Source organism: Coregonus lavaretus, assembly GCF_964263955.1.
Source record: "Coregonus lavaretus genome assembly, chromosome: 1".
Lineage (NCBI taxonomy): Eukaryota > Metazoa > Chordata > Actinopteri > Salmoniformes > Salmonidae > Coregonus > Coregonus lavaretus.
Window position 1 is genome coordinate 49933423 of NC_139988.1, and position 19759 is coordinate 49953181.

Sequence of the window (19759 nt, forward strand, 5' to 3'; positions counted from 1 at the left end):
AACACTATTTCCTTTAAATCAGTTCTTCTTACCTATTTAAGAGAAGTTCATCTCCACAGCTGATCAGCTTCTGTCTAAGTTGAGGCAAGGTGATAGATGAGGCAGAGTTTTAGACGAAAGAAAGACCCTCAGTCAAGGTCCATAAAGTTTATTTTCATTGCATCTTCCTGCAAATAACCCTATAAATACAAGTTCACAATGAAAAGAAAAGAAAGAGTGAAGAGAGGTCACTTGTACCCCAGTCAAAAACAATCGGAAATCCAGGATTGGTACATCCATTGGTACATCCATCTTCACAGCTCTGTCTATGAATTTGAGAGTGGTTTCATTTCTCCAGCACCCTTTCTTAGCTGTTTACCAAAAAAGGTGGTGGGGTGACCACTTTGTTGTTTTTCCAAATGCCGAATTGCTGCTTTCATCTCTCCCATTTGGCTTTTGAAGATGTGGAAAATCAGGTTACTCTAGGGATACAGTATGTTCCCCTCTCCCAGTGAGGCTTATTGGCCAATAGAGAGGTGCACCAACAGTTCTGGGGCAAGTGGGTCAGGACACTGTCAGCCTCCCTGGTGGTGTTTGTGTCAGGTGCTAGTCATGCTGAAGCCCTGAGTCCACTGGGGTGGAAGCGGTCCCATTGAGAGGGAGGATCAGTACCACCTGATGATGCTGTTATTAGTGCATGATGATGATGATGCTGTTATTAGTGATGTACAGCACGTATTATTTGATGTGGTATGACATTGCCTGACAATAATTGTGGCTACACCTCTTTCTAACCTCATACACCTCTTTCTAACCTCATACACCTCTTTCTAACCTCATACCCTATTACACCACTGTTACACCACATAATTAAATATCTTTATTGTAAGCACATCCTGCCTGTGGCCCCAGGGACTGTAAGCCGGCACAGTTCTCTTCAAAGGTAAATATAACTAATCCATGGTAATCAGCAGTGGCTCAGTGGCTTTAATTAAAAATGAACTTTTAGTCTGTAGTCATGTTTAGTCTAGTTTTTTTATACTGAACAAAAATATAAATGCAACATGCAACAATTTCAAAGAATTTAATGAGTTACAGTTCATATAAGGAAATCAGTCAATATAAATAAATAAATTAGGCCTTAATCTATGGATTTCACATGACTGGGCAGGGGTGCAGTCATGGGTGGGCCTTGGAGGGCATAGGCCCACCCACTTGGCAGCCAGGCCCACCCACTGGGGAGCCAGGCCCAGTCAATCAGAATGAGTTTTTCCCCACAAAAGGGCTTTATTACAGACAGAAATACTCCTCAGTACCCCCCACACCCTCCGTAAGACGATCCTGCAGGTGAAGAAGATAGATGTAGAGGTCCTGGGCTGGCGTGGTTACACGTGGTCTGTGGTTGTGAGGCTGGTTGGACGTACTGCCAAATTCTCTAAAACGACGTTGGAGGCAGCTTATGGTAAAGAAATGAACATTCAATTATCTGGCAACAGCTCTGGTGGACATTCCTGCAGTCAGCATGCCAATTGCATGCTCCCTCAAAAACTTGAGACATCTGTGGCATTGTGTTGTGTGACAAAACTGCACATTTTAAAGTGGCCTTTTATTGTCCCCAGCACAAGGTGCACCTGTGTAATGATCATGCTGTTTAATCAGCTTCTTGATATGTCACACCTGTCAGGTGGATGGATTATCTTGGCAAAGGAGAAATGCTCACTAACAGGGATGTAAACAAATTTGTGCACAACATTTGAGAGAAATAAGCTTTTTGTGCTTATGGAAAATTTCTGGGATTTATTATTTCAGCTCATGAAACATGGGACCAATACTTTACATGTTGCGTTTATATTTCTGTTCAGTGTACTTTCACTCAGAATAACTAGCCTGTTGGATGTCTGTTTCTGCTGACTTGTCAGGTTGCTAGGGGGCCGGACACCCAACAGCCCTTCTGCCTGCTCAGGTCAGAACCTCCTCAGTCTCTCTCCAAGTGGACATGTGTGATGGAGTGCGTGGACAGAATTGAGTGTGTCTATTGTAACTTGTTGTGTACTTATACTAGTTATTGGTTGTAGTTATCATTGCTAGTTCTTATGATGGCTTTGTTGTAAACATCCTCAGGTAGTGCTCATATTTATACAGTCCTTTGCTTGTAGATTGCTCTAGTTTGCTATTCACTGTTTAACTCCCCATTGAGTTGTATTGCTATCTTTATATATTCATTCATCTCTCTTTTGTACAGAACCACATCCATCACATTATGTCCTCTGGAAATAAAGTTCCCTCTTGTGTGTAACTCTCTGTGAGGTTGCCTTATTCCTCTACCCGGAGTCACAGACCAACCCGACTGGAGAGCTGCTCTCTCTTACATAAATCTTGGCTTGACAATGACAGCAATGGAGTTGTAAAGAGCACACACAGATCTGGGACCAGGCTACAGAATACTGGGATTTTGGGGGGAATATTAGATGCAAAATCTTCCTACTAGACACTAACAGACCTCAGTCTGCTGATTGTCTAACACTGTGTGTGTGTGTGTGTGTGTGTGTGTGTGTGTGTGTGTGTGTGTGTGTGTGTGTGTGTGTGTGTGTGTGTGTGTGTGCGTGTACGTGTGCGTGTGTGTGTGTGTGTGTGTGTGTGTGTTTGTGTGTGAAATCAAAGTTTATTTGTCACGTGCACAGGATACAGCAGGTGTAAACGATTCAGTGAAATGCTTACTTGCAACTTCTTCCTCAACAGTACAGTATCAATATAAAAAAGATATATACAACATGTAAATAGAAAATTTATCAAAATATATATATATATATATATACAGTACCAGTCAAAAGTTTGGACACACCTACTCATTCAAGGGTTTTTCTTTATTTTTACTATTTTCTACACTGTAGAATTGTCACGCCCTGGCTCTGGGGACTCTTTAATGTTGAGCCAGGGTGTTAGTTCCTATGTTTAGTTGTTCCTTGTTTTCTGTCTAGATCGTTTAGATCTATGTTGGCCAGGGTGGTTCCCGATCAGAGGCAGCTGTTGCTCGTTGTCTCTGATTGGGAACCATACTTAGGCAGCCTGTTTTGCACAGTTGATTGTGGGATCTTGTTCTGTATAGGTTTGTGTTGGTGAACCTTTAGACTTCTCATATTGTTTTGTTGTTTTGTTGTTGGTGTAAAGTACTCATTAAAAGATGTACGCCTATCACGCTGCACCTTGGTCTGCCTCTAATAACGATCGTGACAGAAGATCCCACCAAAACAGGACCAAGCAGCGTGTTCAGGAACAAACGCCGGGTAAGGAACAGGAGGTTACTCTAGTGGATGTCCTCCTCGGTTGGGGGAAGATCACGGAGGAGGAGGCCGTCCGCTACCGGAGGGCGATGAGGGAGGATGCCCAGGCAGGAGAGGAGAAGCGGCGCCAACCGGGCCGTCGTCGGACAGGCGAGAGGCAACCCCAAGTAATTTTTTTGGGGGGGCACACGGCATGGACGACGGGGCTGCTGGAGGCAGCTACAGGGCGAGTTTACGGACTAGAAGAGGAGGCCACCAGGTTACGGGGGCCATTGGTCATGAGGGGGAAGGAGAGTGTAGAGGCACGGCGAGAGGTACTGGGGTGTGTTACCAGTCCGGTCCGGCCCGTTCCTGATCCCCGCACAAGGCCAGTGGTGTGTGTTCCCAGTACGGTCCGGCCTGTTCCTGTCCCTCGCACCAAGCCTGTGGTGCGCGTCGCCAGCCCGGCCCGGCCTGTTCCTGCTCCTCGCACCAAGCCTGTGGTGCGCGTCGCCAGCCCGGTCCGGCCCGTTCCTGCTCCCCGCACCAAGCCAGTGGTGCGCGTCGCCAGCCCGGTCCGGCCTGTTCCTGCTCCCCGCACCAAGCCAGTGGTGCGCGTAGCCAGTCTGCGCCTTTGGGGGGGGGGGGGGTACTGTCACGCCCTGGCTCTGGGGACTCTTTAATGTTGAGCCAGGGTGTTAGTTCCTATGTTTAGTTGTTCCTTGTTTTCTGTCTAGATCGTTTAGATCTATGTTGGCCAGGGTGGTTCCCGATCAGAGGCAGCTGTTGCTCGTTGTCTCTGATTGGGAACCATACTTAGGCAGCCTGTTTTGCACAGTTGATTGTGGGATCTTGTTCTGTATAGGTTTGTGTTGGTGAACCTTTAGACTTCACATATCGTTTTGTTGTTTTGTTGTTGGTGTAAAGTACTCATTAAAAGATGTACGCCTATCACACTGCGCCTTGGTCTGCCTCTAATAACGATCGTGACAAGAATAATAGTGAAGACATCAAAACTATGAAATAACACATATGGAATCATGTAGTAACCAAGAAAGTGTTAAACAAATCAAAATATATTTTATATTTGAGATTCTTCAAATAGCCACCATTTGACTTGATGACAGCTTTGCACACTCTTGACATTCTCTTAACCAGCTTCATGAGGTAGTCACCTGGAATGCATTTCAATTAACAGGTGTGCCTTCTTAAAAGTTAATTTGTGGAATTTCTTTCCTTCTTAATGCTTTTGAGCCAATCAGTTGTATTGTGACAAGGTAGGGGGGTATACAGAAGATAGCCTTATTTGGTCAAATACCAAGTCCATATTATGGCAAGAACACCTCAATTAAGCAAAGAGAAACGACAGTCCATCATTACTTTAAGACATGAAGATCAGTCAATACGGAACATTTCACGAACAAAAGTTTCTTCAAGTGCAGTCGCAAAAACCATCAAGCGCTATGATGAACCTGGCTCTCATGAGAACCGCGACAGGAATGGAAGACCCGGAGTTACCTCTGCTGCAGAGGAGAAGTTCATTAGAGTTACCAGCCTCAGAAATTGCAGCCCAAATAAATGCTTCACAGAGTTCAAGTAACAGACACATCACAACATCAACTGTTCAGAGGGGACTGTGTGAATCAGGCCTTCATGGTCAAATTTTATTTTTATTTATTTAACCTTTATTTAACAAGGTAAGCCAGTTGAGAACAAGTTCTCATTTACAACTGCAACCTGGCCAAGATAAAGCAAAGCAGTGCGATAAAAACAACAACACAGAGTTACATATGGGGTTAAAACAAAACATAAAGTCAAAAAATACAACAGAAAACATATATACAGTGTGTGCAAATGTAGCAAGTTATGGAGGTAAGGCAATAAATAGGCTATAGTGCAAAATAATTACAATTATTATTAACACTGGAATGATAGATGTGCAAGAGATTATGTGCAAATAGAGATACTGGGGTGCAAATGAGCAAAATAAATAACAATATAGGGATGAGGTAGTTGGGTGGGCTAATTTCAGATGGGCTGTGTACAGGTGCAGTGATCGGTAAGATGCTCTGACAACTGATGCTTAAAGTTAGTGAGGGAGATAAGAGTCTCCAGCTTCATAGATTTTTGCAATTCGAATTGCTGCAAAGAAACCACTGCTAAAGGACACCAATAAGAAGAAGAGATCTGCTTGGGCCAAGAAACACGAGCAATGGACATTAGACCGGTGTAAATGTGTCCTTTGGTCTGGAGTCCAAGTTGGAGATTTTGGTTCCAACCGCCGTGTCTTTGTGAGACGTGTATTTCACACCGTAAAGCATGGAGGAGGAAGTGTTATGGTGTGGGGGTGCTTTGCTGGTGACACTGTTTGTTAGTTATTTAGAATTCAAGGCACACTTAACCAGCATGGCTACCACAGCATTCTGCAGCGATACGCTATCACATCTGGTTTGGGCTTAGTGGGACTATCATTTGTTTTTCAACAGGACAATAACCCAACACACCTCCAGGCTGTGTAAGGGCTATTTTACCAAGAAGGAGCGTGATGGAGTGCTGCATCAGATGACCTGGCCTCCACAATCCCCCGACCTCAACCCAATTAAGATGGTTTGGGATGAGTCGGACCGCAGAGTGAAGGAAAAGCAGCCAACATGTGCTCAGCATATGTGGGAACTCCTTCAAGACTGTTGGAAAAGCATTCCAGGTGAAGCTGGTTGAGAGAATGCCAAGAGTGTGCAAAGCTGTCATAAAGGCAAAGGGTGGCTTTTTGAAGAATCTCAAATATAAAATATATTTTGATTTGTGTAACACTTTGTTGTTTACTACATGATTCCATATGTGTTATTTCATTGTTTTGTAAAAAATAGTAAAAAGAAAAGAAAAACCCTTGAATTAGTAGGTGTGTCCAAACTTTTGACTGGTACTGTATATATATAAATTAATAAAAAGAATGTCAATGCCAGTAAAGAAAGAGCACAACAATATACAATACACTATATACAAGAACAATATCAATAACGATGGCAGAGGTACTGGTGATAGTTGAGGTAGTTACATGCATATAATCACGGGTAAAGTGGCTGAGCAGCAGGATCAATATAATAAATAGTAACAGCAACATATATGGGGATTGTGTGTGTGCATGTGTTTGTGTGTGTGTGCGAGTGTGTATGTGTGTGTGTGAGCATCAATACAGTGGGGAGAACAAGTATTTGATACACTGCCGATTTTGCAGGTTTTCCTACTTACAAAGCATGTAGAGGTCTGTAATTTTTATCCTAGGTACACTTCAACTGTGAGAGACGGAATCTAAAACAAAAATCCAGAAAATCACATTGTATGATTTTTAAGTAATTAATTTGCATTTTATTGCATGACATAAGTATTTGATCACCTACCAGTAAGAATTCCGGCTCTCACAGACCTGTTCGTTTTTCTTTAAGAAGCCCTCCTGTTCTCCACTCATTACCTGTATTAACTGCACCTGTTTGAACTTGTTACCTGTATAAAAGACACCTGTCCACACACTCAATCAAACAGACTCCAACCTCTCCACAATGGCCAAGACCAGAGAGCTGTGTAAGGACATCAGGGATAAAATTGTAGACCTGCACAAGGCTGGGATGGGCTACAGGACAATAGGCAAGCAGCTTGGTGAGAAGGCAACAACTGTTGGCGCAATTATTAGAAAATAGAAGAAGTTCAAGATGACGGTCAATCACCCTCGGTCTGGGGCTCCATGCAAGATCTCACCTCGTGGGGCATCAATGATCATGAGGAAGGTGAGGGATCAGCCCAGAACTACACGGCAGGACCTGGTCAATGACCTGAAGAGAGCTGGGACCACAGTCTCAAAGAAAACCATTAGTAACACACTACGCCGTCATGGATTAATCCTGTAGCGCACGCAAGGTCCCCCTGCTCAAGCCAGCGCATGTCCAGGCCCATCTGAAGTTTGCCAATGACCATCTGGATGATCCAGAGGAGGAATGGGAGAAGGTCATGTGGTCTGATGAGACAAAAATATAGCTTTTTGGTCTAAACTCCACTCGCCGTGTTTGGAGGAAGAAGAAGGATGAGTACAACCCCAAGAACACCATCCCAACCGTGAAGCATGGAGGTGGAAACATCATTCATTCAATATGTACCACCTTCCACTGCAGATGCGGAATTGTATCACCTTGCTACCCAAGGCTTATACTTGTGACATATAGTTAAATGCATTAAAGAGGAACAATGGGTACATATTGAAGATGCGCATGCTCATCCCCAGAATCTTTTTACGTTTCTATTTTCAAAGGATAAAGCTAAAAACATGAACAACTTCAGACCTTAGAGATATGGAAAAACATGGTTGTGTTTTGTTATACCTCGGGTAGGGGTATTTCAACATTTTGGGGGCCTTGCCACTAGCCTAGTAGTCGAAGACACATCTGGTACGGATATCCTTGAAGTGTAAACAAATCCTGACAACAAAAGCTATAGATTAAGCCAACGTCAAGGTTGTCCTGCCCTCTAAAAAGAAATCACACCGGGCAGTTGAGGTAGTAATTATGGACAATGATAGGCCTACCTCTACAATTCATCCAGAATTAAGATCATGGTCTTGTTGGCACTGTGGTCGGATGCCATAGTTCCATTGAAATTAGATAACGCATAGGCCTATAGAAATAAATATATTTATTAAGAGATATCGTCCAGAATGAGAGAAAAAGGGTTCTCCCGTTCCCACGTCCAATGCCAGCGAAAAATGTAAATGTCATTTAAATGTGGGCCTCCACCCTCAACTCCCTATCCCATTCCCCCCAGCCCAACATGTCTCCATCCAACCACTTTGTGCCTATCCAAAAAAGGGGTTAAATATGTGTGTGTAGACATAGACACAATCCCTTGTGTGAATAATGGGGAAAACGGGTTGTAACACCACAACAGATGAGCTAGCTGTTGCAGTGTGACAGGTACAGTTGTTGACATGGGATGTGTGTGTGAGTGCCTCTGGCCAGGTTCCTGGTCTGCAGCTATCAGAGAGGATCAGGCCAGGTGAGGACCAACTTTCTCCCCAGGCAGCGAGAAGATAGACTGCAAAAGTCAAGACTGCAGGTGTGAATACTCTCTGTAATCTGCTGTTCATGCTCCCAGGTGATTTGATTGATATAACGTTTCGACCCTTAGGTCTTCATCAGCCAGTGAAGCCTTACGGGTCGAAAAGTTGTATCAATAAAATCACATGGGAGCATGAACAGCAGTGTGCTGCGTTTTCCTTTTTTATTTTTCAGTTCGCCCCTCTCAAGCACCTGCAAAAAAGTACCTAGATGTGCATATGCTCTTCAGCTTTTGTACTCTCCCATGTGTAGCCTATTGACTCTCACAACTGGTCTGGCACACCAATCACACTCTCTTTAAAAGCATTTTTCAACATAATGACTATTAAAGTTAGTGCAGAGTGCTCGACTATTAATGTTAGTGCAGAATGCTCTATTGCCCAACATTATGAGAAAGTGTGCCATCATTACAGTACAAGGGTGGGGAGTGGCAACTCAGAGCGAGGACATTGAGAAAAAAGAGAGCATGTGCGGCTTTCTCACTTATATAAATATGTCCATGTAAAAAAAAAAGTACTATTAGGGTTGGGTGGCACGCGCGCAACCGCCTATGGAGCTCCATCCTCTTCTGCGGTTGTCAAACTGTTTTATACCACCGTGTCTCACCGACTACCAATATCAAGACCCATAACCAACGTAAACTGTTACAGTCAACATTTATATCGAGAATCGATAACTTTCCAAAACAGATTCCCACTGTGGAGCCAACAAGAGAAGTTATCTCATCTCCTGGATGTATTTGCCTCTTGCTGGAACACGGACCGGACAGCTTTGTGTGTCAGTACTCCGGGCTATTTTCTCTTTTCCCACCTACAACCCATGTCGGGTGGCCTGTCCGTCCTTGATGGCGCGGGAGGAGCGATGAGCGGCGCCCTGCGTTCGGTTCGGAAGGGCATCTCGTGTCGGTTCCAGGACCCGAACTGCACGCGCATCGTGGAGACGCCTTCCTCCTGGAGCGACACGGTGGTCAATGAGTACCCGCTGGTGGACCTGCCGTCTGTTACCACCTCTGTAAGTGTTTCACCTGTTTATTCTGCCCCAGGAAAATGAAATAAATAGTCGAAGTAGCCTGATCATTCATGCAGGACATACGTTTGGGTTGAGTTGTTTGGTTTGGTTTGAGTAAGGTTGTAAGAATTTGCTATGATTGTACATGCTGTTCCTCATGTCAAATTATTTATTTCAATGACTGATGAAGCTATAATTTCTTAATGACATTGCCTTGTCTTGTTCAGAAAATCTAAGTAGATCAACAATTCAGATGGACATACATAAAAATAACGGATATTTTTGCATGATAGGCACATTAGGCCTACAGGGAAAAAGCTCTCTCTTGACAGCTGTTCTGAAATGCATGAATACCATTCTTCTCTGGGGGCAGATCTGACTTATCAAAAATGCTTATACATTCACCCTGCAATACAGAGTGTCCTGTTCTACAGTGCAGATCTGACTAGAAAATGAAAAGTAAGCAAGATGTTCATTACACTTACAGTCAAATAGTATAGTGTGTGTGTTTGTGTGTGTATGTGTGTTTCATAGTTATTTGTGTGGTATTGAATGTAACTGTCTAGCTTGCATTCTCATCTGTCTTACTAAATTGTTCTTAAAGAATGTACCCACAGTGTAAATACTAATGCTGAGCTTTTTTATCTAAGGGTAAATGAGGTGCAGAGCCCTTTTGGTGGGTAAATATCACCTGCCAACTTTGATCAAATATCAAGATGGCTTTCTGTACATTCTGATGGCATTTCCCTGTGTTGTTAGTCTGTCCCTGTCACTGAGATGACACAGCTGTGAGGGATTGCATTCAGATAAGGGATGTCTGAGCATCACAATAAGACAGACCGCACAACTTCAATCAGAACCATCCTGTCAGTGTAGAAATCCTTGAAACAAACTGAGTTTAATTCAAAATAATTAAAATAATGTCCTGAATATATTTGTTTTACTTTCATGCTGGAATTTGATGTGAATGTTTTCATTCAGTGATGGCTGATTAATTTTAGCTGCACCCTCTTGCTTTCCCTCCCATATCCCTATCTTAGCTCAACATACAGCATTGCATAAAATCCCTTCACAAAATAAAAAAACATGTTAATTCTGGGGTTTATGGTTTTCATTTTGTCCACACGCACTTAAACTGCCTCCGTCAACTTTCGAGAGAGAAGTCTCCATGGCATACACAGACAGATGCTGAGTGGCTCGAGCGTTGCAATACATTGTTGGGTTTTGCATAGAAAGAGCACTTCATTGATATTGTGGAACAATAGCAGGACTGTCAGTTTGTGATTAGATGTGCACTTGGGAAAATGTACCCGTCCCTCTTCATTCCTGAAGGAAACGAGGCACTGCAGAAGGTTGACAATTTGTGCAATACAAAAAAAATATTAAATGTATATTAATAGACAGAAATTAATTCTGTATGCCCCATAGGCACTTGACATGTCTGATTTCTTGTGGCACTTCTGCATCTGTAGCCAGACATAATGATATCGCCGGCGGCTGTTGGAAAATGGGTTAGTGGCACTCGATAATCACCATGTCTATCGTGTGTGATTCATATAAACGTGAATAACAAAATATCAATCCACTTACACTTGTTCCAGAGCGACTAGGGTTGTTGATTCATAAAACTGGCCTTCCAGAGATTAAATTAAGCCAGTGTAATGCCAACCTCTGGAATGCGATAACCAATCCTCCTAGTCACCTTGTGCTGTACAGTACTGTATTATCATGACACAGCTGGAGCAGCAGGCGGCGCACTGCCTCCTGAGAATGGCTGATGGTCACTGACCTTCAGCCCTGTGGCCTTTCCCCAAAACTCCTCTCTTAATCCCCAATAGCTGATTACTACAGCCCGACCGATATATTGGTTCACCAATATTATCGGCCGATATTGGCCTTTTAACGCTATACCGGTATTGGCACTTAAAATCTTTCTACATGAGTCTCACGTGCCTTCTTCACACTCTAAATACTCAGTAAATTCATTTAGCAATCGCTGTTCCATTTAGTAATTAATTGAAGCATGACTAAAAAACCCACCTAGTTATTGTGTGGTATTTAAGCCTTTACATTTGAAAGACAATGATGACATGAGGAGCGCTCCAAATAACGGCCTTAAATCCCAACAGATGTTCCCATAGAGGAGGCACCGTGACTGGCTTCAGCACATCAATAACTCTGATGCTGGGGCGTTAGGTAAACGCAACGCCTGAAGCATCTCGCCTGTCTCAATCGATTCTCCTCCACTGAGCTGTACACGCACATGACAGAAAAACCAATCGCCCAGGTAATCCAGCCAGAGGCCTTTAGCACGACAGAAAGAAAAATTTGATACATTCAGAAAACTCCTCAAGTTTACCATCAATCATTATATATGTATCGGAGTTGGCCTCAGACAGTGAAAGATCAATTCAAAAACAAAGGAAAGAAAGTTCACAAGAGTCATGGTCGTCTCATCCCCAGCCATGTGTAGCCTGTTATACTATAAGCCTGGCAAGCAAAGCTAGAGTCAGGCATTGGCTCACTGAGATTCTTATTTCTACACCACCACAACCATTTCAAATGGTGGTTTTCCAATTCAAATCTCCAGATTAGAAGAATGGAGGTCCATCGAGAAATGGGATTGTGGAGAACCACAGACACTGTGTCCACAAGTATCCTCCTCCTATAACAGACGATTAGCCTGTCAGACTGTGTGCCATACATTCTCAGCATGAAATGTTGTGTGTATGAGCATATACCTGTATGTCTTATCTCTATCAGAGTGTGTTTGTACAGCACTGAAAGAAGAGAGAGGATAGAGGCTCAGATGCTGGTCGGACAGTGAGACAGACAGGCAAACATGTCCACACATACAGTACCAGTCAAACGTTTGGACACACCCACTCATTGAAGGGTTTTTCTTTATATTTACTATTTTCTACATTGTAGAATAATAGTAAAGACATCAAAATTATGAAAAAGCTGTGGTAGCCATGCTGGTTAAGTGTGCCTTGAATTCTAAATAAATCACAGACAGTGTCACCAGCAAAGCACCCCCACACCATAACACTTCCTCCTCCATGCTTTACGGTAGGAACTATACATGCTGAGATCATCCGTTCACTCACACCGCGTCTCACAAAGACACGGCGGTAGGAACCAAAAATCTCCAATTTGGACTCCAGACCATAGGACAAATTTCCACCAGTCTAATATCCATTGCCCGTGTTTCTTGGCCCAAGCAGGTCTCTTCTTCTTATCGGTGTCCTTTAGTAGTTTCTTTGCAGCAATTCGACCATGAAGGCCTGATTCACACAGTCCCCTCTGAACAGTTGATGTTGAGATGTGTCTGTGACTTGAACTCTGTGAAGCATTTATTTGGGCTGCAATTTCTGAGGCTGGTAACTCTAATTAACTTATCCTTTGCAGAAGAGGTAACTCTGGGTCTTCCATTCCTGTGGCGGTCCTCATGAGAGCCAGTTTCATCATAGCGCTTGATGGTTTTTGCGACTGCACTTGAAGAAACTCTCAAAGATCATGAAATGTTCCGTATTGACTGACCTTCATGTCTTAAAGTAATGATGGACTGTCGTTTCTCTTTGCTTATTTGAGCTGTTCTTGCCATAATTTGAGCTTGGTCTTTTACCAAATAGGGCTATCTTCTGTATACCTTGTCACAAAATAACTGATTGGCTCAAATGCATTAAGAAGGAAAGAAATTCCACAAATTAACTATTAAGAAGGCACTCCTGTTAATTGAAATGCATTCCAGGTGACTACCTCATGAAGCTGGTTGAGAGAATGCCAAGAGTGTGCAAAGCTGTCATCAAGGCAAAGGGTGGCTATTTGAAGAATCTCAAATATAAAATATATTTTGATTTTTTTAACACTTTTTTGGTTACTACATTACTCCATATATCTTATTTCATAGTTTTGATGTCTTCACTATTATTCTACAATGTAAAAAAATAGTAAAAAATTCAGAAAAACCCTTGAATGAATAGGTGTGTCCAAACGTTTGACTGGTAGTGTAAATGAATTGTGAATCTACAGCAGCGGTTAACCTCCTGTATGTATCTCAGTATTTTGAAATTGTTTTTTTTGAAGGTGCCTTTTATATGAAGTGATATAAATCCTAATCATGCTGTGTGGAGGTTCTCTCAGTGGGACTGTACCACGGTGGCTGTGTAATAACTATGTAATAACTATGTAATAACTGTGTAATAACTGTATAATAAGAACTCTGGGTTAGACTGTCTGATGGGTTAGAGCCACTGTTTTATCATGCAACAGGCAAAACTCAACTAAAGAAAAACAATTACTGCCTTGCCTTGGTTATTACAAATCACTCACTACATTTACATTGATAATAATTAGGCCTACAGAAAAACAAGAAGAGCAATGTGATAGAGAATTGTTCCCATACCTCCCTCAGGATTTTGAGCTGACTACTGTAGTAAGACTTGGCTGTGGGTTCCTATTTCCTATGTCCTCAGACAAATTACAATATTGCTCCTTTTGGATGTCAGCTTCATATATGAATTCATATGAGCCTAATATTTGTCTATGAGCCTAATATTTGTCTGGAGTTTAGTTAAATGGCTTCCATCTTCAGAAGAACATTGGAATTCATGTGTGGTGGAGGAGGAGTAGGGGGAAGATTGGACAGTTATTCAACACTCTGTTTCCTTTCTGGAATAGGTGGCCTTGAAAACACAGTCTCCCACTGACACTCACATGCCTCTCTCACTCATTACCACCCACCACGGCACTGATCGCTGGCTCTGATAGCGACACCTTGTAATTACTATTCTAAAGAGGGAGACCTTAACAGTCTCTGCTCCTAATTAACACCAAATTAAATTAATTGACCTAATGTACTAGGATGGCAGGACTTCAGTAGCTTTAAAGCTGTCAATTCATGCAAATGGTAATCAGATATTGTTGGCATCAGCAAGTTTTCGAACATAGCATTAGAGTCAGCACTGAATCAGTTCAATTCGATATTACTTTATTATTAATCCCCTCAGGGGCAATTATTATGGTCAGAGAGCACAAGAGCACAATTATATCCTCCACAAGCTAGACAGAAAGAGACATACATCCTCAACACTGGGGCCCCACAAGGGTGCGTGCTCAGCCCCCTCCTCTGCTCCCTGTTCACCCATGACTGCGTGGCCAAGCACGCCTCCAACTCAATCATCAAGTTTCCAGACGACACAACAATAGTAGGCTTGATTACCAACAATGACGAGACCGCCTACAGGGAGGAGGTGAGAGCTCTGGGAGTGTGGTGCCAGGAAAATAACCTCTCACTCAACGTCAACAAAACAAAGGAGATGACCGTGGACTTCAGGAAACAGCAGAGGGTGCACCCCCCTATCCACATCGACGGGACCGCAGTGGAGAAGGTGGAAAGCTTCAAGTTCCTTGGCGTACACATCACTGACAAACTGAAATTGTCCATCCACGCAGACAGTGTGGTGAAGAAGGCGCAACAGAGCCTCTTCAACCTCAGGAGGCTGAATAAATTTGGCTTGGCACCTAAAACCCTTACATACTTTTACAGATGCACAATTGAGAGCATCCTGTCGGGCTGTATCACCGCCTGGTACGGAAACGGTCTGCCGAACGCATTACCGGGGGAAAACTACCCACCCTCCAAGACACCTACAGCACCCGATGTCACAGGAAGGCCAAAAAGATCATCAAGGACATCAACCACCCGAGCCACTGCCTGTTCACCCCGCTATCATCCAGAAGGTGAGGTCAGTACAGGTGCATCAAAGCTGGGAACGAGAGAATGAAAAACAGCTTCTATCTCAAGGCCATCAGACTGTTAAATAGCCATCACTAGCACATTAGAGGCTGCTGCTGCCTATTGAAATCACTGGCCACTTTAAGAAATGGAACACTAGTCACTTTAATAATGTTTACATATCTTGCACTACTCATCTCATATGTATATACTGTATTCTATAATATTATACTGTATCTTAGTCCATGCCGCTCTGTCATTGCTTGTCCATAAATGTATATATTCTTAAATTCCATTCCTTACTAGATTTGTGTGTATTGGGTATATGTTGTGAAATTGTTAGATATTACTTGTTAGAAATTACTGCACTGTTGGAACTAGAAGCACAAGCATTTCGCTACACCCGCAATAACATTTGCTAAACACATGTATGTGACAAATAATATTTGATTTGATTGATTTGATTAGAACTGACAATTAGACTGTACAGGTGCAATAAAGGATGAAACGAGAAGGATTCCATAATGTAATCGATGTTGTTAGAAAATATTCAACTATGGAGACACAATGACCCAAATACTGTATACCCTGATGTATTTTGTAAGACTCAAGGTTCTGTATGATGGTGCAATATCTCCTTCCTAAAGATAGGGTTGACTGCCTTTAGCACGCACGCACACACACACACACACACACACACAAATACACACACGCGCAGGCACACACAATCACACAACATAAAGCTCCCGTTGCTGTGCGTGTGAGGCAGCAGTGTAGTCTGCTCTCGTGTGGGAAGAAATCACAGCTGCCTCTTCACTAATGAAAAGAGAAAAGAGTCCCTGAGGATATCAACGTTACAACAGGAGCATTATCATCCCCTTATAGAGGTATGCTTTTTAATAAGCAAAACTATTCAGAAATGATCAAACTCAACAAAACGTTTTAATGAACCTCTGCGGAATAGTGGTGCCAGGAAGGAACTCTTTAGTCAGTCAGCCAGATCTCAGTTGGTCTTTAGTGGCACTATGACAGAAGTCCTTCTCCTGGGCTATATGTAGTAAGCAAGCAATCTGAAGCATGTTCATTAGCCAGAATGTTTAAAAAGCTTTTGAGATTTCTAACTGTCATTTGAGTGCTGTACCTTTTTAGTTCGGAATTGCCAGCCCTGTTTTGGGGATAATGACCAGTGCTACGATTTATTTGCAACCCATTAACATCAGATTATGATCAGTATAGTACTGTGTATTGGTATCTAACGGTGTCATAGCTGACCTGCATGCACCTAAATATGGTCAGAGAGAATTTTAGAGAATTTTACAGCTCAGAAAGCAAAGATTCCCTGTCTTAGGTGCCTTTTCAAAAACCCTGTTGGGTATTTTCTTCAATGTTATTTTTCATGCATGATGTATCACTGCTTATTTGTTCATTGAAAGGGCAACGCTTTTAAGATATTTGCCTTTTTTGTTGAGCCCCTCCTGTGATCCAGCGCACTTTGATATCATGCGGAAGAATACCCACATTGACTGAACCTCCTGGCTGGCCCAAATACATTTTTGTTGAATCAGGGTGTCTTCTATAGAAAAACATTTCAAACAAATGTGTAGCCAGAGACTACAGAGTTTATATCATGAGAGTCATCTATCGCATATAATAATATGAATGATGGAAACTGTCCCGGCTAAGTGAAATAAAAGGAAATAGAGAAATAAAGTGCTTGCCAGATGTGTATTTTTTTTTAACGTTTTCCCATTTATACCATGGCATTGTTGAATACTTGTTTCTAATTGCCTTGAAGGTCATTCTAAAGTGTGCATTATTTCCCTATAATGCACTGTATATTTCCACTGTATAATTCAATGGCTATAGTTCATTCTTACATGTTCTATGTTTGAACTGCTTTTGAAAGTATGAAAAATGTATGCACTCACTAACTGTAAGTCGCTCTGGATAAGAGCGTCTGCTAAATGACTAAAATGAAAATGTAAAAATGAAAGCAAAAGTCGAATTGAAAACATTATTGGCATTGTTGAATTAGATTTTTGAGAATTAAGTATCTTATTGGCTGCCAACCTCTCATCCAATACCACACTGTAATAAAAACACCCACAAATCTAGTTGTATCAAGTAACAAATATTATAAAGTAACTGGTTCCACAGGTATTTTCTTTTGTTTACTCAACTTTTCAGTCCAAGTGTTATCTGAACTAAAAACATTTAGTTGGCCCAAACTTGAGAAAACTTCAGCAAAAAATTCAGTCAATTTAAAATGATGTGTTTGCTCAACTTGTCTCATATGTTCATTTAACTAGATTATTAATATTTATTTGGGCATAAAAAAAAAAAAAGCTGTGCAACTGGTTACACACACAGTGTTTTCAACTTACATATTCAACACATGTTTACAGTGAGGGAAAAAAGTATTTGATCCCGTGCTGATTTTGTACGTTTGCCCACTGACAAAAAAATTATCAGTCTATAATTTTAATGGTAGGTTTATTTGAACAGTGAGAGACAGAATAACAACAAAAAAATCCAGAAAAACGCATGTCAAAAATGGTATAAATTTTTACATTTTAGTCATTTAGCAGACGCTCTTATCCAGAGCGACTTACAGGAGCAATTAGGGTTAAGTGCCTTGCTCAAGGGCACATCGACAGATTTTTCACCTAGTCGGCTCGGGGATTAGAACCAGCGACCTTTCGGTTACTGGCACAACGCTCTTAACCACTAAGCTACATGCCGCCCCATAAATTGATTTGCATTTTAATGAGGGAAATAAGTATTTGACCCCCTCTCAATCAGAAAGATTTCTGGCTCCCAGGTGTCTTTTATACAGGTAACGAGCTGAGATTAGGAGCACACTCTTAAAGGGAGTGGTCCTAATCTCAGCTTGTTACCTGTATAAAAGACACCTGTCCACAGAAGCAATCAATCAATCAGATTCCAAACTCTCCACCATGGCCAAGACCAAAGAGCTCTCCAAGGATGTCAGGGACAAGATTGTAGACCTACACAAGGCTGGAATGGGCTACAAGACCATCGCCAAGCAGCTTGGTGAGAAGGTGACAACAGTTGGTGCGATTATTCGCAAATGGAAGAAACACAAAAGACCTGTCAATCTCCCTCGGCCTGGGGCTCCATGCAAGATCTCACCTCGTGGAGTTGCAATGATCTTGAGAACGGTGAGGAATCAGCCCAGAACTACACGGGAGGATCTTGTCAATGATCTCAAGGCAGCTGGGACCATAGTCACCAAGAAAACAATTGGTAACACACTACGCCGTGAAGGACTGAAATCCTGCAGCGCCTGCAAGGTCCCCCTGCTCAAGAAAGCACATATACAGGCCCGTCTGAAGTTTGCCAATGAACATCTGAATGATTCAGAGGAGAACTGGGTGAAAGTGTTGTGGTCAGATGAGACCAAAATGGAGCTCTTTGGCATCAACTCAACTCGCCGTGTTTGGAGGAGGAGGAATGCTGCCTATGACCCCAAGAACACCATCCCCACCGTCAAACATGGAGGTGGAAACATTATGCTTTGGGGGTGTTTTTCTGCTAAGGGGACAGGACAACTTCACCGCATCAAAGGGATGATGGACGGGGCCATGTACCGTCAAATCTTGGGTGAGAACCTCCTTCCATCAGCCAGGGCATTGAAAATGGGTCGTGGATGGGTATTCCAGCATGACAATGACCCAAAACACACGGCCAAGGCAACAAAGGAGTGGCTCAAGAAGAAGCACATTAAGGTCCTGGAGTGGCCTAGCCAGTCTCTAGACTTTAATCCCATAGAAAATATAAATAAAATAAACATCTGTGGAGGGAGCTGAAGGTTCGAGTTGCCAAACGTCAGGCTCGAAACCTTAATGACTTGGAGAAGATCTGCAAAGAGGAGTGGGACAAAATCCCTACTGAGATGTGTGCAAACCTGGTGGCCAACTACAAGAAACGTCTGACCTCTGTGATTGCCAACAAGGGTTTTGCCACCAAGTCATGTTTTGCAGAGAGGTCAAATACTTATTTCCCTCATTAAAATGCAAATCAATTTATAACATTTTTTACATGCGTTTTTCTGGATTTTGTTGTTGTTATTCTGTCTCTCACTGTTTAAATAAACCTACCATTAAAATTATAGACTGATCATGTCTTTGTCAGTGGGCAAATGTACAAAATCAGCAGGGGATCAAATACTTTTTTCCCTCACTGTACATTATGCATGTTCATTTATACAGTCATTATTATTCAACATGTCCTCATCTGGGATTTGAACTCACAACCTCTTGATGCATGGCATTCTGATAAGCCACCATGTCTATGTCAGTTATCAGTTAATCTGACTATTCTCTCATAATTGATTTGATTTACTTATTTAAGCATTTTTTGTTTAAGTTATCTAATATTAGTGGAGCATATTACTCTATTTTAATGTTACTCCTTAAACACTATGATAAATAAAATAGTTTTTCTTGCGTGTGCTGTTAACAGAGCTGAGGTTACTTTGAAGTGCAAAGTGTAGCAATAAATCAAATCAAATCTAATTATATTTGCCACATGCGCCGAATACAACAGGTGTAGAACTTACAGTGAAATGCTTACTTACAAGCCCTTAACCAACAATGCAGTTTGAAGAAATAAGTGTTAAGTAAAAAATAGATAAGCAAAAAATAAAA

At 42.1% G+C, this 19759-nt stretch overlaps 1 protein-coding gene across 1 annotated transcript in view; it reads left to right on the forward strand.

Moving 5' to 3' along the window:
* Nucleotides 1-9160: 9160 nt before the first annotated feature.
* Nucleotides 9161-19759, forward strand: part of LOC311130371 (melanopsin-A-like) — a gene marked incomplete at both ends in the record, with an annotated part of 88653 nt that continues 78054 nt past the window's right edge. The window contains one exon of the mRNA XM_084163095.1: nucleotides 9161-9352. Coding sequence (XP_084019221.1) covers nucleotides 9161-9352 — 192 coding nt within the window. The remainder of the gene's footprint in view (nucleotides 9353-19759) is intronic.